At 42.7% G+C, this 26,127-nt stretch overlaps 2 protein-coding genes across 2 annotated transcripts; one reads left to right on the top strand and one right to left on the bottom strand.

Annotated features, from left to right (window-relative positions):
- Positions 1 to 17: 17 nt before the first annotated feature.
- TATDN1 (TatD DNase domain containing 1) lies at positions 18 to 18,631 on the top strand. The gene is made up of 12 exons (XM_075705162.1): positions 18 to 41; positions 1,139 to 1,204; positions 1,827 to 1,876; positions 3,806 to 3,869; positions 5,054 to 5,197; positions 5,291 to 5,333; positions 11,497 to 11,582; positions 11,707 to 11,747; positions 13,148 to 13,224; positions 13,912 to 13,982; positions 14,924 to 15,050; positions 17,893 to 18,631. The coding sequence occupies exons 1-12, from the start codon at positions 20 to 22 to the stop codon at positions 17,993 to 17,995; spliced, it is 894 nt and encodes a 297-aa protein (XP_075561277.1). The 5' UTR covers positions 18 to 19; the 3' UTR covers positions 17,996 to 18,631.
- Positions 18,632 to 18,678: 47 nt separating this feature from the next.
- RNF139 (ring finger protein 139) lies at positions 18,679 to 25,531 on the bottom strand. Its single transcript, XM_075705161.1, has 2 exons — positions 25,351 to 25,531; positions 18,679 to 20,733 (listed from the first exon to the last, which is right to left on the bottom strand). The coding sequence occupies exons 1-2, from the start codon at positions 25,529 to 25,531 to the stop codon at positions 18,923 to 18,925; spliced, it is 1,992 nt and encodes a 663-aa protein (XP_075561276.1). The 3' UTR covers positions 18,679 to 18,922.
- Positions 25,532 to 26,127: the final 596 nt, after the last annotated feature.

Below are 26,127 nucleotides of genomic sequence, written 5' to 3'. Positions count from 1 at the left end.
CGCCGCCGCCGCCGCCGCCATGAGCCGCTCCAAGTTCATCGGTGAGGGGAGAGCGGAGGCGGGGAGGGAGGGGGGCCCAGGCGGCCCCGGCCCCGGCCCCTCCGTACCTCAGCCGGTGCCGGGCTGAGGCAGCAGCCGCCGCCTGTGCCCGCCGCGCGGGGGGAGCCCCGCCGCCCCGCCCCGCCCCGCCCCGCTCCGCTCCGTGAGGGGCCGGCCGCGGCCCGCTCTGGTGACAGGGTCTGCCCCTCGTCCAGGGCTCATCCTCCTCCCTAGCCCTTCTCGGTGTCTCCGGGGCCGAGATGCAGGCTGCCCTTGAGCTTGCAAGAAGCGTTTGGGAACGTTTCTGCCCTCGCTGGGGGCTCCACGCAGGGCACTGCGGGGCTGCTGCGTGGCTCCTCAGGGTTATCCCTAAACTCTGGGTTTTCTGGCCGCCCCTCGTCCCCTTTTTCGCGTTGGCGCGTTAGTCGTGGTTGTTTCTAACTGCATGGAATGGGCTTGGATGAAAATGTTAATATTGTTAGGAAGCTGGGCAGGAAGTATGTAAATAACCGGTTCAGACCGAAGTTTTATGTGTGGCTAAGCAGCCTAATATTGTCTTGGAAAATTTCCCTTCCCACTGGAAACCCCGCTAGAAAGGTGGGCCCTGGCAGCTGCGGAGGCGGCTGTTGTGCAGCCTGTATGGTCGCGGGCAGTCGGAGGGAAAACAGCTTTTATGAGGCAGTCCGCTGCTTCTTCCACTCCTGTAAACGTTGTACGTGAGATGCTGCGCTTTTCCCTTCCATGTTACTGTCTGTTGGCAGAGAGAAATTTGTGTTTTCATGTGAAAAGTGGAATTAATTGCAATAAACAGTATAGATGCATTAGCTTTGCTGATTATGAGGGTGTGTCATAAACACTTATGGAAAGAATAAGTCTGCAGTTGCACAGAAGGCCAAAATTTTATTTTTCTGTCACTTCTAGTAAGGAGTAAGCTCTCAAGTTATGCAAGTAAACTTATGCTTAAGTTTTACATGGCCTGTTAGTGTGGTAGTCTGGGGCTACTGAGATATGCTTTTCATTGTCTTCCCTAGGTGGCTAATGCTCAGAACAAAATGTAGAGAAACTATAATATCTAATTTCTGGTTTTTTTTTTTCATAGATATTGGTATTAACCTGACAGATCCTATGTTCAGAGGAATCTACAGAGGAACACAAAAACATCAAGGTAAACATTTCTTTGTGTCTGCTGAAAGACAGGATCCCTCTCATTAAAATAGAAACCTCTTACGTGTCAGAATATGAGGTTAGAGTTTCTTTTTTCTCCTCAAAAACTGCATGCTTATTATTTACTAGGGCTTGAAGAAGAAACCGTGGCAAAATAAATTAGATGTTCTAAGCAAAATACATTCTCTTAATTGCTGTTAAGTTGTCATATAGGTAACTCTGCCTCTAGAGCAAAATGGACAATTGCTGAGCTATTTATATTAGGATTGCATGGAAAAACTGATCTGAGAATTATGAACAAGAAACTGTCAAAGTATTGCATTGCTGAATCATAGTTACTAGTTATAACTGACGCTTTTTTGCTCTCATGGCCTTTAGATATAAATGTAAAAACAGCGAGTCTCCTGAAGTATGTGGGAAAAACTTCCATTGACTTCTTGGATTTAAATTGGATCTTCAGTTACTGCATTTTGTTACTGCCTTCTAAAGATTAATCAAGTGTGGTTTAAAGGTTGTTCATGATAGGTGTTTTGGCTGCACAAAAGTGATTTTAGTTGAAAAGTAGTTAAATTATGCTGTAAAACCTTAAGGTCAATTTATGGCATTTTTATCAACTTCCGCAGATGACTTTTTGGATGTAGTAGAGAGAGCCATCAAAGTTGGTGTTAAAAAGGTAATTTCTTATAATAAAATTTCTTTACTATTTTAAACTGCTTTCTAATACTTTGGATTTTAGTGCTTCCCTATTAAAACAAATGTATCTGGAACTTGCAGTGGAAAATGTGGTAACTTTCTTTGATAGCATAAAGCAAAAATGTTCTGTGCAGTGTTGTCTTTCATTTGCACAGATCATTAGATGATGATTATTTAAGTTCAGTGGTATCATATGTGATGCGTATGTGGAATTTCTTTTGTACAGTTTCAACAGAAGGATGTTCTCCTCTGACGTACTGCAATCAACTAGTACGTAATTTTCCATGTTAGTTGTATTATAGGCAACCACTCCTTTTTTCTTGTATCCTGTGTAACTCTCTTACTCAGCAGTTACTGCTACAGATCAAAGCCCAACTCTTCTGATTCAGATCCTTCAGATATTTCTATGTAAAGGAAATTGGTAACTGCAGGAGAGCTGGGAGTGCCCATAAATTCTTATGTCTGCTAGTAAATACTGGCTTATGTGTATTAAACAAGCTATGAGCAGGTTTGTAACTCTTAACTTGAAATTGGTGTTTTCAGCAGTGGACCACAGTCCTTTAGTTACAATAGGCCAGCCTGCCTGCCTCTCTCTCTCAACTGAATAAATTGTCAAGACAAAAATAGGAATTAAAATAGAATACAATGCATACTGCCACAAACTGTTCTACTGCACTAAAAAGGTTGGTGCATTAGACATAAAGAAATAAAACCCTTCTCTAGAAGAGGAACGGACTTCTCAGAAGTTTTCTGAAAGGCTCTCATCTGAAAAGAGTGGGAAGTAAACTGGGAGACTAAAAAAAACTAGTGATGCAGAAGTTACCACACTGCAGCAAATACAGAATCATAGTCACTTCTACTGCATTTATATGTGCTGTATAAGTACTATTTAATCTTTATACCACCCTCTGAAAGTAAGTGGCAATTTTCCTATTTTATTATCAAAAATAGATTGGCTGCATAACTTTTTCAGGATGCACAGTGGATTCAGAAATGGAATTTAGGAGTTTCATGTCCTTAGCTATGTTTTCAGTCTTGCTACTGGCCTGTACGGTGTCAGAAGTCTATTCTGTCCCAGATTGTTTCTGCTTGCCTAGAAGCTTAATCTGTTTATTTGAAAATACTTATATTTTTCCATATAGCTGCTGATTTATGGTAATTTTTTGGTGACGTTTTGCCCTGTGCTGTATGTACACTGAGCCAATATCAGCTTGACTTGTTTTTCTGGTGATACTGTTGGGATGTGTCTGTCTCTAATGGAGCATACTGCAGAAATGTCTGACTTGGTGCAGACTGAGTCTGATGTAGGGATAACAGTTGTCAGAAAGCAGTGTAGTCATGATTTATGAGGACCTAGGGTGCAAGGTCCTGCAAGTGGTGGTTCAAAAAACACTGTAAGCAGCAATTCTGGTGTGATAACCTTTGATCTTAAGATAAAAATAAAAGATTGGAGCCAGAAATTCTTAAATTTGCAATCCCAACTCTGATACAGACTTCTTTGTTGGTTTATCTACTTACTCATGTCTTGTTTTGGATGTTCGGAAGTTCTTAGTTTCTCCACCTGTGAGACAGGGAGAATGTTTCTGAATATCATTTCTTGAATGCAAATGAAGTTTCTTGAGTCATTGGCTAATGAAGTTAATGTTGCTGCAAATAGAAGTATTTTGCTCATTTAATGGTTTAAATACTTAACATAGGAGATACTTGATAAAAAAAACAGGTTTTGACCCCTAATGTATTTACTAGCTCCTGAGGTTGGTTACTGATTTATGAAATTTTGTCACATATACATTAGTAATTGTCTTCTGATGTTCTCTAAATTCTTTCTTATATCTGAGTGTTTTCTTAAGTATTCTGTTTGATGTTCAAAGAAGAACATACTCACTGACAGTATTCTTCTTCTTCCAAGTTTTTGATTACAGGTGGGAGTCTACAGGACAGTAAAGATGCATTGGAGCTGGCACAAACAAACGGTATTTTCACTTTAAACTTAAGTTGTCAGTCAAAACTATAACCTTCTCCACTCTCAGAATTAAGAGTTGAAAAGGACCTGCCCCTGCAGGTGTTTACAGAATCTCAGATTAAAATGAGAAATTATGTTTCCAAATGGGATGAATGCATTGTGTGTGAGCTTCTGTATGTTGCTTTTTAGATCCCACAGTGTTGGAAGGAATCAGTCTTTCCTGTAATTTCTATTTCTAGATAAAAATAGAAATTACAGGAAAATTCTGGAATTAAAAAATTGTTATATGGCTGTCTTCTAGAAATAAGCTGGAATGCTTACATGGTGTGGAATATGTTTTCTGGTGGGTTGTTGTTTGTTTTTTGCTTACCAGTCTGTCATGACCAGGTTGAACAAGAGGGTATGTTTCTCTTTATGGTTCTCCTAGCTTTCCCTTTCTTTCTGTGAAAAGGCAAATATCTTTCCACTAATTACTTAAATACATATTTGAACTAAAACACATGTTAAAGTACTGTTTACCAAACAGAACCATAGAATAATTTCGGTTAGGGTGAACCTGAGGAGGTAATCTGGTCCAACCCAATTCACCTCCCCACTTCCATTGAAGTTGCTCGGGGCCTTGTATAGTCTTTCCCTCCCCTCCCCCCATGCTTTTGCATCTCCATAAAGGCACTTAGCAGAAATGTTAGTTTTGGCACTAGGGTAATCTAGGTTAGATACATAGGTAAATCAGGCTAGATGTTGTTTGCGAAATTCTGTAACAGCTAATGCAGAGGCACATGAGGGAAATTGCATGCTGTCTGCAAATCTTACAGCTGAGGATAGCCTGATGCATTTTGAACAAGATGTATTTCTAGATGATCTCAAGAGGTCTCTTCCAACCTGAACAATTGTATGATTTGTTGAGGGCTGCTCCACCAGAATGGTTCGGCTTTGAGTTGCAGTTTTGGAATATACTAAATAATGTGTACTAAAAAGAAACACAGGCACACACCCCCACTGGAGATACTGTCTAACATTTTTAAAGCAGAAAATATCAGTGTAATAGAATTATCACCAAGATAAAGTTGTTCAAAGGGAGTTTCCTTTCAAAATTATGAGCAATAAAAAGTCTAGATACAGATACTGTCTATACCTTATAGAAATCTTTTTTTTTCTTTTTTCTTAAAACCTTCTAATACTGTCTTGCTTTAGACATGTTTTACAGTACAGTTGGCTGTCATCCTACGCGCTGTGGAGAATTTGAGCAGAGTAGCCCTGAACAGTATTTATCTGAATTAAAAAATCTGATTGAAAAAAATAAGACAAAGGTAATAGCAGTTGGAGAATGTGGCTTAGGTAAGTGTTACTTAGTACTTCAGTATTTTTTTCTAGACCTATATTAAAAAAATCCTAAAACACCAAGTGGGTTTTTGTTCTTTCTGTTTGTAGATTTTGACAGATTAGAATTTTGCCCAAAGGACATCCAACTCAAGTAAGAAACTTTTGATGACTATAAATTGATTTGTAGCAATTTACAGGAGTGTTTCCTATCTTGTGTTCTACCAGGTAACATTTTGTCTGGGTTTTTTTGGCAGGAATGGGACTTCAAAGAAAGATGCCTATGTTCAAGTAGTGCTATGTGCTAAATTTTGCTGTCTGCCTGGTGTTGACTTAGCATGTGTTTTTCTGTAAAATTGAACAGAGTTTGGGGGTTTCTGGGTGCTAATACTCAAGAACTCTTGGAGACTCATGGGGAGAATAGCGTAACTAGTGTGTGAAAGAAGAATTAGGATGAGTGAAAGGCATGGGGAAGGGGACAGAACTGTCAAAAAGGATAAGTCAGCAGTGGAAAAAATATGAGCTTTTAAGGGAGGTGTTAGCTGGGAGCAGGTAATTGAGAGCTGATGAAAAAGGTGATCTTGGGAGCTGGAGAGATCTGTGTTTTGAAGTTAATATATGCAGCACAGATACTGAATGGAAAGAAGCTAGGACAGCTGAAATCAGCTTGCATTCTTGTAGTGGAACTTCTGTCTACAGAGGGAGCTAGCTGAAAGATACAAAAGATAAATTCAAATAAGATGAGTGATTAACAAATTGCATCTGCATATTACTGTTCCGAGTAAATTAGTCACTGGGGGGCAGTGGTTAGTTGTGTTTTTTGTAATTGCCACGTTAGCAGTAGGTAGAGTTTTCTTCATAATGCTGCAGTCATACAGTAAAATATTCAGCAAAGAGGACAGAACTCTTTTTCCTGGTAGAATTCAGTGTACACAATGTTCAGCAAAGCACACCTTGGAGTATAACCTGTTTCTTTTCTGTGGCAAACTAAAACACTGGTGGAGTATCATATTTTAAGATCCTTACTGCCTTGATGTTATTGGGAGAAAAAAAAAAAATCTGATTTTCCTTATCTGATGGACTGCAGGTGAAGACCTGTAGGGAAAAACTTCTAATCCAGTGCACTGAAATTGAGTGGTGAGTCAGGAGGTGACAGGATGGAACAGAAATCACTTTTAAAGTAGTAGGTGAGTCGTTCCTAATTCAGGTTGATAATGACACAAAGTCTTTATCTGAGCTATTTCAGTAAATCATATGAAATACATAAATCTAGATTCTAAGAGATCTATTGAGAGCCCTTGCTGGAAATTGCAATTGGAAGGAGGTAATTAATGAAAAATTCAGAAAGTAAGAAATATGAGGGAGTAAAGAATCATAGAATAGTTTGGGTTGGAAGGGACCTTTAAAGGTCTTCCAGCCCAACCCCCCTGCAGTGAGCAGGGACAGCTTTAACCAGATCAGGTTGCTCAGAGCCCCGTCCAACCTGACCTTGAATGTTGCCAGGGATGGGGCATCTACCACCTCTCTGGGCAACCTGGTCCAGTGTTTCACCACCCTCATTGTAAAAAATTTCTTCCTTATGTCCAGTCTAAATCTGCCCTCTTTTAGTTTAAAACTAAAACATTACCCCTTGTCCCATTGCAGCAGGCCCTGATAAAAAGTCTGTCCCCATCTTTCTTATAAGCCCCCTTTAAGTACTGAAAGGCCGCATAAGGTCTCCCTGGAGCCTTCTCTTCTCCAGGCTGAACACCACCAACTCTCTCAGTCTTTTTTCAAAGCAGAGGTGTTCCAGCCCTCTGATCATTTTTGTAGCCCTCCTCTGGACCTGCTCCAACAGGTCCATGTTTTTCCTAAAGAAATACTGAAAGCCTCAAGGACAGATGCCTGCAAACACTGTGTTTGTAAATACCGTATTGTCTAAATGGACAGCTTTCCCTGGTCTTCATCTTCCATGTGTTTGTGAAACATGGCCAGGATATGGGGTTGTTTTTATTTCTGCTAATGGGATGCTGTGGAGTTGGATACAGTCTGGCTTTCATGACCTTTAGCAGACTGGGTGGTGAGTTCTTCAAATTAATATTCATAGAATCATTTAGGTTGGAAAAGACCTTTAAGATCATCAAGTCCAACTGTTAACCTAACACTACCAAGTCCACCACTAAACCATGTCCCTAAGCACCACATCTGCACATCTTTTCAATACCCCCAGGGATGGTGACTCAACCACTTGCCTGGGCAGCCTGTTCCAATGCTTGACCACCCTTTCCGTAAAGAAATTTTTCCTAATTTCCAACCTAAACCTCCCCTGGCGCAGCTTAAGCCCATTTCCTCTTGCCCTATTGCTAGCTACTTGGGAGAAGAGCCCAACACCCACCTCACTACAACCTCCTTTCAGGTAGTTGTAGAGAGCGATAAGGTCTCCCCTCAGCCTCCTCTTCTCCAGGCTAAACAACCCCAGTTCCCTCAGCCGCTCCTCATAAGGCCTGTGCTCCAGACCCTTCACCAGCCTTGTTGCCCTTCTCTGGACACGCTCCAGCACCTCAATGTCTTTCTTGTAGTGAGGGGCCCAAAACTGGACACAGTATTCCAGGTGTGGCCTCACCAGTGCCGAGTACAGGGGGACAATCACCTCCCTGCTCCTGCTGGCCACACTATTCCTGCTACAAGCCAGGATGCTGTTGGCCTTCTTGGCCACCTGGGCACACTGCTGGCTCATGTTCAGCCAGCTGTTGACCAACACCCCCAGGTCCTTTTTGGCCAGGCAGCTTTCCAGCCCCTCTTCCCAAAGGCTGTAGCGTTGCATGGGGTTGTTGTGACCCAAGTGCAGGACCTGGCACTTGGCCTTGTTGAACCTCATACAACTGGCCTTGGCCCATTGACTCAGCCTGTCCAGATCCCTCTGTAGAGCCTTCCTACCCTCAAGCAGGTCAATGCTCCCACCCAGCTTGGTGTTGTCTGCAAACTTACTGAGAGTGCACTCGATCCCCTCATCCAGATCATTGATAAAGATATTAAACAGAACTGGCCTAATACTGAGCCCTGGGGAACACCACTTGTGACCGTCCACCAGCTGGGTTTAACTCTATTCACCGCAGCTCTTTGGGCATGGCCACCCAGCCAGTTTTCTACCCCGCAAAGAGTACACCTGTCCAAGCCATGAGCCACCAGCTTCCTTAGGCGAATGCTGTGGGAGGCGGTGTCAAAGGTTTTACTAAAGTCTTGGTAGACAATGTCCACAGCCTTTCCCTCATCCGTTAAGTGGGTCACCTTGTCATAGGAGATCAGGTTAGTCAAGCAGGACCTGCCTTTCATAAACTCAGGATGATCTGCTCCATGACCTTCCCCGGCACTGAGGTCAGGCTGACAGGCCTGTAGTTCCCCAGATCCTCCTTCCAGCTCTTGTAGATGGGTGTCATGTTTGCTAACCTCCAGTCAACTGGGATCTCCCTGGTTAGCCAGGACTGTTGATAAAGGATTCAAAGTTCAATGTATGCCTGATAAATGAACTAAAAAAAAAAAAAAAAAGGCCAAGTGTGAAATGCGTGGAGGCAGGTCACTTTTTCAGCTGGCCAGTAGTTCTGGTATTGTAGCAGTCACTGGAACAGCTAGCAAGCAGCTGCAGATTTGCCCTGTAGAAGAGAAGTATGGTAGTTTCCCAGTGGGTAGTATCTGAGCATGACCTCTGTTTTGCTTAATCATTATTTTCTAGTTAGTTATGCTGTGTTTTCTTCTGGATAATTTTCACCTGTAAAAAATGAACATTTTTTATCCTTTTTCTGGGATTGAAAAGCTAATAAAGATGAGAAGCTAATAAAGATGAAATTCCTTTGTTGAAGCAGCCCAAAGAACTTTTTTTTGTCAGAATTTTTCTACATTCTCATAACTTTTCCAACAGAAAGCAGTGATTTGAATGGCAGTTAGATGAAGGTACTGGCTTCATATTACGGTGAAGGTCACATTATAAATGGACTGATAAGTATATGGAAGTTTCATTTCTGCTTTGCTACTGGGGAGGGGTTTGTGGGGCTTAGCGACATGGAAACAGGAGTTTTCTTACCCAAATTGGAGGGGATGAACAAAGTCACATGCACTGTTATTCATACATGAATCCAGAATTGTTTGTCTGGGGATATTCTACCTCAGCAAGGCCAGTTTGCTTCAGCTCCTTTAGTGTCTTGATCCCAAACTTGAAAATACCCACAGTATTTAAACTTTATGGTCAAAACTAAACCTGCAAACAACCATGCAGAAATATTTTCAAACTTCCTTATTGAGAAGCAACATAAAACCAGCATATATTGAATGACAGTCTGCTTGCCCTGAGAAAAAGGTTGTTCCTTCAGCACTGGAACTAGTAAGGTTTAGTTTCCTACTGACTTACTTGGTTACTATTCTGATCACCGTATGTCTGGTTTCTTCATGCTTTTCCAGCGTTTCTCTCCCCCCTTCCCCCCCTTTAATTTTTTCTCTCCAAGAACTTCCCCATTCACCTGCCTTTCTTCTTTGACAGGGCAAGTAGCAGCATGTGTTGGGTTTCATTGTTGCTAGGAATGGAAGAAGCTTGAGTTGCCTTTCCATTTGTAGGGGCACTAAACTTTGTACTTTCAAGACCACTGCCCTTCCCAAAATTAGATTGAAACTGGCAGTAGGTTACTTCAGGGGCTTATTTGAGCTCAGTTTCTAAAACCTCATTTCCTTATGAAACAAGTCTTCTGTTCAAAAAAAACCCCGCCAATAATCAAGCAATTGTAGCTATTTAACCGCAAGAGCAATCATGAGTTGCAATTAAATTTATATTTAGTCAAACAAGCTAAACTAAGCACAGTATCTAGACTACAAAGAAGATTCAGAGTAGATGTAATTTATTCTCCTGAATTGTCATGTCAGTTACAGCCCATTTCTGTTCCACCTGTTTTATCTCAAAGATCTGCACTGATAAACAGGGAAGATAGTTAACTGTTATCAGAGAAATATCAACCTGTAATATACAGAAAATAGTGAAAATTGCACAAAACAAAATGACCAGTTGCATTGTCTTTGTTTTTAGGAAAATGTAAATCAAACTAATGGTTTGCTGCCACTTTCTCCTGATTGGTATGTGAATCATACACAGCAGTACGTGGACACTTGAGTTTGCCTTTGAAATGTTTCCGGTATCTGATGATGGGTATACCCCAGTGCCCTGGGCTGCTTTTAACAGTAACACCTAAAGAAATCCAATATGTGCATAGAGTCCCAGCCTGTTGGGACAGGCAATGTTGTCCTTCTTGCCTTGTCCAAATAACGTCATCTTTCAAATTATGTGTGGATACTGAGACACCTATGCACCGTTGGCCCTCTGCCATGCATAAGTTCCTGTGCCGTGTTTCCTGAGCATTGGTAATTTGCATGCCTGGGTGTAGTGTGGCAGACAGAAGTGGCAAATGGTAATGCTCTGGGATCAGAACTAGCTGCAAATGACAAGTGACAGGTTAGTTCACTGCTAATTAGTTTCCCTTGGAAACTGCCCTGGGGAAACTGGCTACCTACTTACCTTCCTCTGCCCACATTTTGATATCTCTTCATAGGATGGCTGCCTGGCTGTTACCTCTCCTTCAAAGGGAATACTAGGAGTAGAAGGTAGGAGAGGGATAAAAAGGAGCGAAAAGGAAAGGATGCAAGCACACAAAGGAGAGGAGGGAAAAGTGTAAGACTTTGAAAGAGTGAAGGCAGAATGGGGCAGAAGTAAGATGCCTAATATTGGTACTTGTTCCACCCCAAGAGAGGAAAGACTGACTTTCATGGAAGAGCAAACAAAAAGTCTGGATTGTTACTTCACAAGCCAGCCAGGTCTGATGCAGTTTTGGCCATTTGAAGTCTGCACAGTGCTCCCTTACCTGTCCTCGCCACATTTAAAAGTGCTTCTTGAAATAGTGGTCTCTGTGTGATCCACACTCTCCCTTCCTGACATTTCAAACTTTGTGGAGAGAACAGTCAGTTCCTCTTTCATTAAAAATAAATAAATAAATAAAAATGAACTCCAGCACCCACACTACGCAAGAGTACATGCTTAACATATATATGCGTGCATTCTTCAGTATTGATGCTCTTGGCCACTTCTTACCTGTTTTCCAGCATAGATCACTGCTATATGAATATGCCATGGGATAGAGTTCCTTTTAAATCCTTGCACAAATAAAAGCTTTTGCATGGCAAATCCATTAATTCTGTCTTTACTTTTGGAGGACTAAAACACATGAGCGCTGGAGAAAACTCTTGTACTGTCTTTATTTGCACTTACACTGAGTTACTGTTTAAAAGTCATTTTTATTTTACAGGTATTTTGAAAAACAATTTGACCTGTCAGAACAGACACAACTGCCCATGTTTCTCCACTGTAGAAACTCACACGCTGAATTTTTAGGTGGGTTTTGTTTGAGAATTTCATACTCAGAGCAAATTCTGAGTAAGAAAAATCTGGAAACCTGAGTCTGTCACCTTTGTCTGTTATAAAGCTGTCTTACATTTTTATTTATTTCATTTCATAGACATAATGAGGAGAAACCGAGATAGATTTGTAGGAGGAGTGGTAAGTATGGACTTCAGTGTAGCATCCATTTTTACATGCATGCATGTGAATATTGTTGCTTAATATGCAACTTGTTGTTTGTCATGGAATCTGGGTAGGCTTCCTGTTACAGGATTTACGTTATTATTAATTAATAAGTGTTTTCCAGTCCCTTCTAGTATTTTTATTTTCGTTGCTTATTCAACAGTTTTTTTGCAAGGTAAGAAGATAGGCTGAGAAAAAGCTCTGCAGCTAACGAGCAGTTTTTCCTGGCCTGTCAGAAGGACAGTTTAAGCACCTTATAATTGACATTGGCCTTTTCCCAGTTCTTCAGTGTCTGTAACAGCAGTGCATTCAGACCACAGCAGACCACAGATAATTTAGATGCATGTTCCCAGTGGAAGCCATAACCTCAAACATTTGCTTCTGACGTTAGACATCATTTTCAAATTAGATCCAGATGTAACTGCTGATTGCTTTATGTCTTTAGATATTCAGATAATGTATTTTAATTCAAAAGTGTAACAGGAAAAACTTTGGATGAAATGATTGAGAAAGTCCAGCAACACTCAGGTTGCCATTATGGGAGGATTTTCCAAAAGTAATAAATGCATGGATTATTCTATCCTACTAACCAGACCACACCTCCTACAATAATATCTCAGTCCCCGGGTTTCCCCTTTGTTACTGCAAAAACCTTCCCCTAGCTCAGTACTTTGCATGTTGTGCTCTTGCATAATACTGTGTAGTCTCTCCTTCCTTCCTTTCTCTTTTCTGTGAAACTGGTAACTAGTAGAGAAATGATGAGCAGGCACCCTCTGCAGCTGGCTGTCCCCCTCACAGCTTGGGGAAGCAGTGTCTTTGCTCCACTCAGGCTGAGCAGCTGCAGTTCCCAGATGCATTACTCTCTTTGTGCCTTGTGACCTACCACTTGCCTCTTTAGGCCCTGGGATGACCAGATAGGCTGTCTCTCTAGTTCCTGTGGACTAAAATCTGTGGAGAATGTAACACTGCTCTTACTATGTCTCTGACAGTGCCCTGTAGGGAATTCTGAGGAAAGAAAGTAAAAATTCAGCATGCACAGAATTGCTTCTTGTGTATGGTCTCCCAGCTGTCAGCTACAGGAAGTTCCTGGGCCAAACGTAGTATCACTGGATAGGTCTTTTCTACACATTTATCACTCGTAAGACGTGGTAACCACTTTTATTGCAGTATTCAAGTGACTTCAGCCTGAACTTTGCCCAAATTCAGAATCAACTGAGCCATGTCTCCTCTTTATGTTTGTATTGATGTGTAATGCATACTAGCGAAAGTATTTCTGACGCAAATAAAAACTAATATGTCCTTTTAAATGATTAGAGTTTTAAATGAAGTACATATATTTGTATATATGTGTGCATCTGTGTTTATATATGTTCTAGGTACATTCTTTTGATGGCACAAAGGAAGAAGCAGCAGCTATATTAGATTTGGATCTTTATATTGGAATAAATGGCTGGTGAGTTCTTTACAAGAAATAAAACTGTTTTAAAGTGTCAGCTGTAATGAACTCATTGCTTTCTTTTAAACAATGAGGTCAGGTTTTCAAAGCTCGCTAGACTCTTAATCATCTGACAGATTTAGAATTGCACTCATTAGTCTGTTAGCCGTAAAAAGTTCTTAACTCACAGCTCAGCAAGTTAATCTAGTCTTATGTCCATTCTACTACCCTCAGGTCAATCCTTGTTTGTAAATAAATAAGGTTGTTGAACGTGGAAGCAGTCCTTCTGAGCAGCGTTTAAAAATAGCGTAATTTCAAGCTGCCATGTCAAATCCAGGATGTAAATGTAACCTGTGCAGCCATATCTACTGGTTACGCAGTCCGGATTCTCAGCGGTGATCTGGCCAAAAGCCAGCCAGCACCACTTTCTAAGTTGCATGGGTTGCCGAGGCCAGGCAAGTACGGGCAGTGCAGGCAGGGGTTCTGCATGCTTACTAGGGTGAGACGGCTTCACTGAGTAACTCTCCAAATTTGCTGTTTTCTGCAAAGTTTGAATTTACAGGCAGCACTTTCAAAAATGAAGCAAATTTTATTCACTAACAGAATTATTTAGGAAGCTGCCTTTGCTGCAAAATGTTTCAACAGGCAAAGTAATTACTTTCATACACTTCTTTTTTTTTTTTTAACCAAACTCTGATTTTCTAGTTCATTGAAAACAGAAGCCAACTTGGAAACACTGAAATCAATTCCTAGTGAACGATTAATGATAGAGACTGGTAAGATTTTATATCTTGGTCAGTTTGTGACTTAAACACTATGAGGCAATGAGATATGCTTGTATAGCAATGATGAGGCAGGATCAAGACCTAAGGAGTTCGGAGAAGAAAAAGGACTGGCTGTTTCTCCACTTTGGAAAGCAGTTTACAGGCTCCAGAAATACTCCTTTTCAGCATTCTGGTGGAAGGAATAAGCTGCCATGTCAGTTCGTGACGTTGCAGGGGAAGATGAAAAGGACAAACTGACAAGCCCAGATTTTTAAATGTACCTAGGTACCAGAATGCTGCTTGAATGTCTTTTAAAATCTAGCTTGCTGGAGATGTGTCAAACACAGGGCAATGGCTGTGATCTTGCCACTGGTAGCAGTAACGGCATTTGGAAACAACAGCTCTTTAAATGGAGTAAGGCGGAAGAACGCTTGAATTCCCCTCTTGGCCTAATGAGAAGTGAGAAGTGATTTTAATTGACGGACTAGGGGTGCCTTTGTTTTTTCTTTTGCATGTTCATTTCAGTTATCCATAACTGGCAGTTATAAATAATAGTATTTAATTTCTGAATCTGAGAAAGAAAAACCACAAACTGCCTAAATCCTTAAATTTATTTGCATATGAAGTACAGGCCTGTTAAAGCATACAGGAAGTTTCTGTGGAATACATGCAGTGTATCTAGCTATCATGTTGGAGGAAATAAGTGTTATGTGCTATTATTGCTGATTTTTTTAATATAAAATCTTGAAGGTAACAGTATAAAAATCTAAAGGTTGTGAAGATGTTAAATTGCCCACATCTCTTAAATTCCTTTTTGCATTGGAAGTCACTGCTAGAAAGACATTCCAAGAACTTTTGTCTGTGGAAGTAGTTGATTAAACTATCTCATGCTATTCTGAAACGATTGCATACTCTTAATTCCTTTTTTTTTTTCCCCCACCAAATGAAACTAGATGCGCCTTGGTGCGGAGTGAAAAATACTCATGCTGGATCAAAATACATTAAAACTACATTTCCTACAAAAAAGAAATGGGAAGTAGGGCACTGCTTGAAGGACAGAAACGAACCCTGCCATATAATGTAAGTGTACTACTGTAGTATTCTTTTAAATCTTCCAAATCTCACAGGAAAAAAAAAAAAAAAGAAAAAAAATCAGTTCACTGGAAGTATAGTGTATAGAAATTAATTCTAAATTTACTGAAACTTGTGTAAGGTATTGCTTTATAGGCTGTGGAAAAAATTAAGAAGTCTTAATTTTCCTATTTCAGCAACTCTTGATGTAAAAAGCTCCCTGAAAGTGAAACCAGTACTGTTTTTATCTTTTCACTTGATACATTGGAGAAGGGGTTAAACCCTGTAAAGTAACCTGACTTGCATAAATTTCACTCCATTGTTCCAGTTATTGTTACAACTGATAGAGCACTGGAGCTGTGCAGTCCTCTGCAGAGGGGGCAGTGCTGGGACGCTGAGTAGGGCCTGCGCCTGTGTTCACATCACAGCGCCTGTGGCATGAACTTCCATAACGTATAATAATAATGTTGGGTCATTTCTTCATTCTGCTACTGTGCCTAAAAAAAAATTAAGTTTCATAGAACACTGTGATCCTATAAGTTTAGATATGAGGAACAGCAGTCAACATGGAGAGTAGCGAAAGAAAACTCCAGGGGCTTATGGACAGAGTTAGAAAGTACAGAAACCGTTTTCTGCCACCTTTTCACTTGCTTCCTCACAGAGGTGTGAAAAGCAGGGCAGTGTGTCATTGTTTTAGTGAAAATGTTCAGGTATCTCCATTAAATAGCACTGATAGATGAAATGCCTTAATTTTCACAACTGTTACTGAAGTCTGGTCGGTGAGTTATGCCAATCTTCTGAGTCCTCTTCTCGTTATCAACTCCCTGAAAAGAAAAAGGAATTCAGGAAGGTTTCTTCTTGTGCTGTAGTACATTAATGAATTTTCAGCAAATAAAGCTCACAGCTGTACCCATCCAGGTGCAAAGCCCATTTACTTCATCAGAAGCAGGATTTTCTTTGCTGTGAAGTCTGTATGTATTTCTATGAAAAGCTGTGTAAATGACCTGTTTGGAACTAGCTTTTGAAATACTGCTCAGGATAGTACTAAAGAATTTAGGTATTCAGCAAGATGTCTAAACAAGAGTTTGTTTGAGAACTGAAGGGAATTCTGCTGCTTTTTTGGGAGACCTGAAAAAACTCTCTGAAGACAGACCACTGATCATGCTAAAAGCATAGTTTAAGCTTACATGGTGACATCTCCTAGTGTTCAGATGTATTTTATGCAGTTATGTCAATTTGTAATACTCTTTGAAATCAGTGTTATTTGTGTTTTAAAAACAAAGCACACACTAGCATGAAAGGGCTTTTTCAGTATTTTAAGACTTTCTAGGGTCAGTCCATTATTTTTGGAGTTAGGGGAAGAGATCACATGAAAACAGTGCTCTGATCACAAGTGGAGGACCACTGCTGTTGCTGAATAAGGCTATTTCGGCAAGCCTGGATGTGTTAACAACACGCTCCCTGTGTCTTTGTCTGCTGCCTTAGTTGTAGCTTAGAGAAACCCCAGAACTGGACATGGAGGGAGTCTATCCTAGAGCAGTACACAAATGCTATACTTTGGCTTTTGCTTTCTTTTACAAAACAAAATCTTGTTTAGTTCAACCTTATTTCAAAATTACTGTTCCTTTAACATTAATTATAACCTGTACTAATGGTAGATTAGTAACCTGAGAACCTCTTAAACCTTACGAAAAATGAAGTATGGTAACTGAGAATTGGTATTTTGCGACTTCTCAAGTACCAGGATCTGGTGTGAGGAGAAAGTTAGCCTCAGGCCACAAAGTATATTTAATGTCCAGGGTATATATACTGTTTAATATAGCTCAGTTGGCAGGAGGAATTTTCCATTTGTCTTTTTTTCAGTGATGCTGGGCACCTTTCAATTTTGATGGTGGTGTTTCCACTTTATATATTTTAGACCCACACTACTCCCCTTGGAAGATATTTTTTTAAAAAAATTTTAGCCACAAGAGGCTTTTTTTGTTTTAATCCTGCAGCAATTTCATAAACGGCATTACAGTAACATGCAGTATCCTACTGCATCCAAGTGGGGACAGATATGTAAGCCCTAACAAGAGTCTTGAAGGGTGAAATTCTTTGGTATTTGTTACTTATTTCTCCGTAGGCCTGATCTCACCCCATCTCATCTTGAACATCCACTTAATTCAAGAAACTGTTTGGCTGCAAAGTACAGGAGTGGTCATGAAATGGGCTAATTCTGCATCTAGGAAAATATTTGCATTCCAGTAATTGTTAAGAGCAACTTTTTCTACTGTCTTCCTCAAAAAGAAGTTTAGCTATTGCCTAAATTAAGAGGCAAGATCCAAAACCCAAAACCACCAGACCCTACAAACCAAGCTTGAGGTTCTTACTCTTCACCATGAAGTTGTTTTTCTTTTCTACTACTAGAAAAAAACGTAAGTTACTTTGGCAGCTATACTGGCTGTATCTGGAATTTAAGCTTTGCTATAGACCAGTTTATTCATAGTGCGGCTTTAGCCTTGAAAGGCTAATGAATTTCAGTCTGAAAAATGAAGACCATTGATAAACTGATAAAAGACACCCACAAAATGACACTTCCTTTGAAACAGAAAGCTGTTTAATTACCTCCAAATGAGAGTCAAAAGACCAAAGATTAATCTGTACCAGCGAGCAACCAGTGTTCAGTGTGAAGTGCAGTTAGTGACTTAAAACTGAAGCTGTTTGCATATCTGAGCACCTTGCCCTGCTGCTCTCAGCATAGGTTTTTATTCCCAATTAATCTTAGTGACTTGTACATACACATGCAGCAGTCTGAAGTATATTCAGTACTGAGTGTCAGCGTCTTCTAATATCAATCTTTCTTTTTTAGTCAAATACTGGAAATAATGGCGGCAGTAAGAGAAGATGACCCACTTGAGTTGGCCAATACCCTATATAACAACACTATTAAAGTCTTCTTTCCAAGTATATAAAGTTGTTTTTCTTACATTTATTCAGCATAACTTTAGTAAATATATTGCAAAAACTTAAAAATTATCATATCTGCAAGATCATATCAATGGAAGCCACTATGTAGTGCTTGCTTTTTTTTTTTTTTTATGGTACAAGATTAAAGCTGCTTTTGAAAAGGTGGTCTGCATTTGTGCAGTTTCTCAGCCCTGTTTCCCTTTCATCAAGATTCAGAATCGATTTCAAGGACAGCCCAAGCTAGCAACTCTTGTTACTATGTATGTGCGTTACAGGATGAATACCAGGCTGCCGAGTTCACATGTAGAGCACTTCAAGCTACTATTGGTAATTCAGAAGTGGTTAACACATCAATGGCATGCTTCACTACTTCACCAGAAAGCTTAGCAGCTTCATCTTTTGTTCCACATACGCAAATGCTATAACATTAAGTCTACCAACCTAAATTTTTTTTTTTTTTTTTTAAACACAACTCACTAGTTTCTAGCGATAAAGCTCTGCTAATACTCAATTTGTAAGTAAAGCTGCTTTGGTTCAGGCTTTTCGTTTCTGATTTGACCCGCTGAACAGTCTGTTTTCACCAGTATTTTTCATTTGCCTCCAGACCTCACTGATCAGGGATTACTGGTATACAGTCTTTGGCACAGCATTATCACTTCATCAATTAAAGAGTGTTTTTCCAACCATCTTAAAAACGTGAAAACTTTTTATTCCATGTACAATAATGTACATAATTTTAAGGTGGTCATGAAAGAGACCAGCAAAAATTAGAGGTATATTTACAGTAGCACACACCACAGTAAACAACCACCATTCACAGACTCAACATTGAGATACTGCTGTTGTGCTTAAGTACAATAACTACAAAGTGATACTTTTATTCAGTTGAAGTCAATCTTACACAAATACTTCACGGCTTAGTAAAGGACATCTTAATCACCAAGAGAGTCAGAGTCAACATTAAGAGTCTCATTCAAGTGCTGTGCCACACAGTCATCATCTTCCTCATCACTATCGGAACTGTCATTGTCTTCATTTAATTCATTTTCAGCATCGGCAGCTTCTTCTGCAACTTGTACAGGATTTTCATTTGGTGGCACAAACCCGTTGTTGTTAGAAATATTGGCATTTTCCTTGTCCTCAATATACACTTTCTGATGGCACATCGGGCAAGTGTCCTGAATGTACAGCCACTTCCGAAGACAAAGTGCATGAAAGTAATGGTTGCATGGAGTAATGCGTGCAGAGGTGGTGAACTCATGGTAGCAGATTGCACATACATCATCTATTTCATGTAACCGACTTCCTTTTACCTCTGGAAGCGAGTTTATTTTTTTAACAGCAGTCCGGCGATTTATAAAAGTCTTCCAGCCATTCTTTGCTTGCAAGTAGATGTTGAAGTATGCATGTAGACACATCATGCACGCGCGAATCTTGCTTCCCGATTCAAAAACCATCGTGTAAGCTCCGTTTCCAAACATGATTACTCCAAATATAAACTCAATAATATTGCCGGTTGAACGAACATAATAGACATAATCATCAAGTTTTTCCCATAGCACATTATAGTAGCCATCAATCATAAACAATATATAAACAGTGATAGAAACTATAACTTTTAGGCAAAGCTCTACACAGAACGCTGTAACTGCAAAAAGCCACGTATTTAGTGCATAGTGGTGCCAGAGGATGTAACTGAGCAGAACTGGAAGGATGAAAAGGCAAGCGGAAACAAACAGTACGGGGAAGTGTCTGCGAAATGATGACACATGGGAGGCACTGAGAGACATCAGCACGGGGTCTGTCATTCCATGGATAAAATGTAGGACTGCGGTTAACAAAAGGCACATGTTTCGACTCAGGCGAACTAATCGTTCGTCTGGTTTCAGTCCACTTAGACCGGTCTGCAGAGCCAAAATGAAAAACAAGACAGGCGCTACAAAACCGAGCCTTTTGTCATCCTCATCAGTTGATCCGATGAAGGCCAAGATACCAAGTCCCAAATAATGCGCTATTGAGGAAATGACGGCACTCATGCCTAACACAGTTAAAGTGGAGTCACACCCACTTATGATCAGACTGCAAATCAGTTCCCAACAGTTATCCCACGATATCAAGAAGAACTTTTCTTCTGCATTAGTTTCAGCCATCTTTACAACATACGTTAATACCACAGCTTGTGCTGTAAGTCTCGTTAGCCAGAAGACACGCAGTACAGCTGGAAACCGAATCCTTTTCCATGTATCTTCCATCAATAGCTGTAATCCATAAATGCGATACATGTGCCTCACCAGCAGATAAACATATCGCACTGAATAATAGAACCATTTAATTTTCGTAACTAAAATGGCTGTGGTATTTAGTGTCAGAACTAGGCCTGAAATAAAAACTAGGATCTGCCGGACATTTAAAGGTAATTCAACAACCAAGCCGACTACAGGAATCAGTATATCCAGGATGATGAGTTGAGAGTATACGGACTGCACGTTTAGCAATGTAACATAGCCGATTCCAAAGGTAAGCTGAAGGATGGAAAGCGCCATCCATAGCGAAGGTCCTTTATGAGGGAAGATCTGAATTCCGAACGTGGCTGTGTAGTAGGCACTGTAGAAGTTTATGTGCAAAGAAGCATAGTAATTCACCAACACTGAAGTCGCAGCCAGCAGAAATGCCGAGGCGATCATATAAAACTTGAAAAGTGCTCGCTGCTGTAAGACCAGAACAACACCGGATACAAAGACACCTAAAAACAGATTGAAATCATTTAGTTCTCAGCAGAAATTCAACAGCAGATTTCAACCTATTAGCTCTGGAGCTACATTTATTTAATGTATCACTTCCCAATTAGTCACTCGTAACTTTACATTACTGATGGTGCCCTTTTCAAAGAACAGACAAGAGGACGACTTAATCTCTGCCTTTAATACATCTGTGCACTGCAGCTGCGATGCAAAGCCAATGCCAGCATTAAGTCACAATTACCATTAACTTCATCTGTAGTTTCAGACTAGAGCAGTGACAACTCCCAGCCTTTCAGCCTTAGTCTTGAAATCTAAGGGTAGACAAGTTCTAAAAGCAGAAAAGAATTACCAGATACAGCATCACCTTTATGGGAAAAGTTAATAAGGAATAAATGAGTAAAATTTACTAAGTCCCCTAATTCACTTGAGCAAAGCACTCAACTACAGATGTCCAAGTTGGGGTATTAAAGATAACCATCATCAAAGCAGTTTAGCTAAACCTGTAATGGGAGAATACTGAAAAATTGCTGTAGTTTACTAGGAGGCAGGCGCTCTTCTTCCAGTTCCCTTCAGTTCGCTTTCATTTCTGATAAGGCATCCTGAAACAAAAGTCTCATGGAGAAGACCTTCCGCAGTATAAAGCTTTTGTACACAGAATCCAAAACTGCACCAGTCGCCTCTTTGCCAATGCCAGTGTGAACTTGTGTCTTACTTGCTAGAAGTCAGATTTAGAGCCTGAAATTCCTCTTTGCTAACCTTTCCCTCACACTGACCATGAACACATCTTGACCATGACTGGAAAGTCTGTACCTTCCTATGAGAAACCCTATCGTAGCATCTACAGTACCTTGGTATTACATTTATGACCTTGTTGTAAACTCCTTCTGTAGCGTAGCTTATGAATTTCATCACTACGTACTACATAGGTAAGGGCTTCCCTAACAGATGTTAAATTAAATGGCACTTATCGCTAGATCCACTTCCTTAAACAATTTTTTTCTTCAGGAAACACACTGCCTTTGTTTTGGCCTTCTCAATCAGCTTCTAGTCTATGCAACTGCTTTCTCATCCGAACCAGTTTGGAGAGATTTCGAGCTCTGCAACTTGTATTTGATTGTAAGTTGCTTTCAGCTTCTGTACTAAAATGAATGAAATCATGAGTAATCCTCTTTCTATTGGAGGACAGCATCAGCCTTTTCTGAGGATTGTATTTTAGATTGTTCCAAATCCTCCATAATCGAGTGTTTAAAAAAAAGTATTTTAAGCCATGGTATCTTGATCATGGGAATAAAAAACTTTGCTAAGAACCAGCATTTGATTCCAGCAGTAGTGTTGCCAGCTGCTTGTATTAAAAAAAAAACCCAACAAAACCCAACCAAACCCCAAACGAAAAACACCCCCACCCTGGAGGACTGAATAAGGAGGGAGAGGGTCAACTTGAATCAATAGCAAAAGGCAAACCACAAAAAAGTTATTAATGCACCTTAACAGTATTCCTTGCCAGCAGCATTGGCTGATAGAAAAACAATCTCCTTAACTAATCATTAACCTAGTAACCTTGTGAAGTTGACTAAGGAAAAGCCTCAACCAGTTTTCAGAAAGCACCTTGTATCACAGCTCAGTTCTTCCATGAAAAGCTGAATATTCATTACATACAGCACTTTTTTTTTTTTTTTTTTTAACATAAGCGTGACAATTTCACTGCCTTTTCATGCAATCCCACCATAAACACCTTTGGGAAAGCTAACACTGCTGACAAGTTTGTACCCTTTGTCTTTTCTCAGAAGTCACAGAAAAGGCTCAAATGCCTGTAACAAGCTCATTATTTACGTAATTCTGATCATTTGAGCCAAACGAGATGCATTTTGCACTAAGCAGGCTGCTCTGAAACACGCCTGGAAGCAAAACCTAGTTTTCTTCCTTGCAGTTGCAGTAACAGGCCTGTATTTAGATACTATAGGTCATCTTAAAACACTGACGTTTCACGTGCAAGACACATCCCTAAAAACAGTACGCCAGTGAGTCAATAGAAAAGCTAGACCTACTGGTTCCTCTGAAGAAGGACTAACAAAAGGTAAAGAAAGCATTTCTCTGTCAGCACTTGTGTGGACAAGTCAAGACCAACCCCCCCCAAAAGGAACCTCGAAAGACCACAGGAGGTAACTTAAATCTTGGAAGGGGAGCCGAGCACTCCTCTCCCCCATCTCCACTTAGGTCATTCAGGCCATCCTGCCATGACGAGACTTCCCCCTGCCCTGCAGAGTGTTCACCAAGCAGTAAATCTTTTCCCATTTTCCCTCTGATGGGAAATGCTGCAGTTCCTCCGTTGAGATTTGTCTCGTGTTTCTGTATATACTGCTGCCCATCTTTACTGTTCCTATCTGTGCCACCAACTGTCTCCAGTATGGCCTCCAAACACAGCATTTAATCAAACCACACGCATTTACTTTTCAAATCAGTTCCTGTGTTACAATGAATCCCTCCCTCTCGTTTTTTCCTTTAACTCCTGCAATTTGTCAGTATCTTTATAGTTAAACACACTACCTAGGATTCAACTTCCATCACGTGGAACTGCCAAATTATTATTTCCCCTAGCCTCAGCCATTCTGCTTGCTTCCACATCTTTCTACAGACTACAGTATTTATAGTAACCTTCTCAAAAATCAGTGTCCTCGCCGAGGAGGGACTGCTGGCTGGAGTAACGGTTTCACGCTCCGGGGGGTGGTGGTTCTGCTAGAACCCAGACGCTTAAAAGACACCCATGCAAGGGTATGAAAGGTGAACCTTGTGCTGGAGATAAAGCAAGGTTAATCAAAAAGGTGAAAGAAAAATTGCGCTCCAGTTGTAGAACTTGGTTCTGTGCTGTGTCTATGTACTTGCAGAGAAAGTAAGTGATCAAAGAATCAGACCGAGGAATCCTGCAGTAAAACTTTTTAAAAATCATACAGAACTCTGTTAGCATTCTCGAAGAGCTGTGCTTGCAGAGCATTTCAGAACTGTTTAACATCACCCCTGAAAGCTGGCCAATCTCTCCAAAGCTACAGTCTTTGTATCTCGAGGACAAGCTCTGTGTTTATCCTATGCTAACTAGTATTGTGCTACAGGAAAAACTGGGATCAGTCTTTCAAAGCCTGCAAATGCTAACTAAAAGGGCAACTTCCCCACTATTTAAATACAGAATGATCCAAAATAAATAATTTCAGTTTATCCTAACAGCAAAAACCCAACCCTGCAATCCTCAAATTCAGATGACGAAAAGATAGATGCAAAAGCTCTCTGTTGTCTGAACCACATACAAGGTCTTTGTCCCTGCTCATTGCAGGGGGGGTGGACTAGATGACCTTTAAAGGTCCCTTCCAACCCAAACCATTCTATGATTCTATGACATCATCTTTAAGTGGTTACACTTTAATTTTTCTTGAATTTTGGAAAGCCAAGACCCAGAGACCGCTTGTCTCAAACGTACAAGCTAAGTCCCTTGGCATAAACTGCTCCCAAAGCTCTTTTGCGTGCGGCAGGGGAGGGATTACCTGCTTCTCCCCCAAACCCTTCCAGAAAAGCGATCATACGAATGCAATCCTGAAAAGCACCTTAACCTGCGACTCCCAATGTCACACGCTTCAGGGTGATATTTAACCACTCTTCTCAGCTTCCTACCCCAACAGCCGTTATCACCTATTTCCTTTTTTTCCCTATTTTTTTTCCCCCTACTATAAGCATCAAATAAAACACGAAATCAACACGTCACAGGCCTGCGAAAAACTCTTGCTGCGCTTGGGATTCTCCCTTCCTTCCTGCCTCGGGATTCCCAGCTCCAAGGCGCGATGCGGGACCAGGCTGCAGCCCGGCTCAGGCTGCGTACGCACCCAAGACTACAAGCAATGCTGAAAATAGTATCGCCTAGTTATACCAGGGATTTTCAACCTTTCCTTATTCAAGGAAAAAAAGCTTAAAAATAACCATCGGCAAATTTCAAGAGACTTCTCTTTCATTTGGGAACCAAACTCCCGGCATTTCTGAACTGCTGTAGGGCTTTAACAGCGTATTTCAGTTGGACAACGCACTCTACAACTGCTTTTTACCAAAAAAAAAAAAAGAAAAGGCGCACAGCCACGAAGCCGCCCGCCTTCCGCCGAGGAGGGGCTCCCCGCCGCCCGCCCCTCCCTCCCTCCCTCCCTCCCCGCCGCCGCCAGCGCCGGGCCCGAGCCTGGGCTCCGCCGCCGGGCCCCGCCGCGTCCCTGCGCCGCCCGCGGCCCCAGGGCGGCCGGGAGGCGAGAGCCGGCCCGGCCCCTCCGCCTCGGGGACGGTGCCGGGAGCCGGGACGGGGACGGCGGGGGGGAAGCGGGCCCGGCGCGGGGCGCAGGCGGGGAGGGAGGGACCTGCCCGGGCGGGGGGGGACACACCAGGGCGGCAGCAGGGGTCAGGGACGGGGGAGAGGAGGAGACGCACAGGCCGCCGCGGCGGGCCGAGGGGACGGCGGGGAGGAGCGGCGGCCGTGCGCTGCCGGCGGGCGGGGACGGGCCCGGGCCCGGGCCCAGCGGGGGTGCGAAGCCCTCAGCGCCCGGCCGGCGGCGAAGGCCGGAGCTGCGGGGCGGGCGGGGAAGGGGAAGGTCTCTCACCCAGCAGCCGCAGCAGCACGCCCAGGAGCGCGGCGCACAGGGAGCCCCCCGGCAGCGGGGACGAGTTGAAGATGGCGTCGATGAGGAACAGGCTGGGCACCCGCAGCGCGACCTCCAGCCCGGCCCGCAGCCGCGGGCCCAGCCGCAGCCACGGCAGGGGCGGAGGGCCCGGCGCCGCCATCCCCTGCCAGGGGGGGCAGGCAGCGCCCCTCTCCCGCCTCTTAAGGAGCGGAGGGGGCGGGTGGAGGGCGGCCGGCGGGCTGGCTACCGCCCCGCGCCCGCCGCCCGGCCCGGCCGGGCCCCCCGCCGCGCCGCCGCCGCCTCCATCTTCCTCCGCGCTCCCTCGGCAGCGCCGGCCCCAGCCGGGCCGCGGGGGCGGGGCGGGGCGGGGCGGGGCAGAGCGCGGCCCCGCCCCCGGCCCTCGCGCCCCGCCCAACGGCCGTGGGGGGGCGCCGGCCGCGCGCTGCCTCAGGCGGCGCCCCCGGGGGCCGGGGCCGGGGCCGTGCCTGTCCCTGTCCCTGTCCCTGTCCCTGTCCCTGAGGCGCGGCGGGGCGCCGGGGGCCGTGTGAGGGACGTCCCGGCCCGCTCGGCGCTGAGGCGAGCGCGGCGGCGGGGCCGGCTTCCCCGAGGGAGGAAGGTGCGCGGCGTGCGGGAGCGGCGGCGGGAGCAGAGGCCGGGCCGGGTGGCGTTGCCGAGCCGGCAGCGGGGCTCCGCCTGCCGTGCCTCGCCGCCGGGGAGCTTCGCCCGTCCCCTCGGGCGCGTCTGCAGCCGCGAAGC

Source organism: Pelecanus crispus, chromosome 2 (assembly GCF_030463565.1).
Source record: "Pelecanus crispus isolate bPelCri1 chromosome 2, bPelCri1.pri, whole genome shotgun sequence".
Lineage (NCBI taxonomy): Eukaryota > Metazoa > Chordata > Aves > Pelecaniformes > Pelecanidae > Pelecanus > Pelecanus crispus.
The sequence above is the reverse complement of the archived record's forward strand: the minus strand, read 5'-3'. Positions and strand labels throughout refer to the sequence as shown.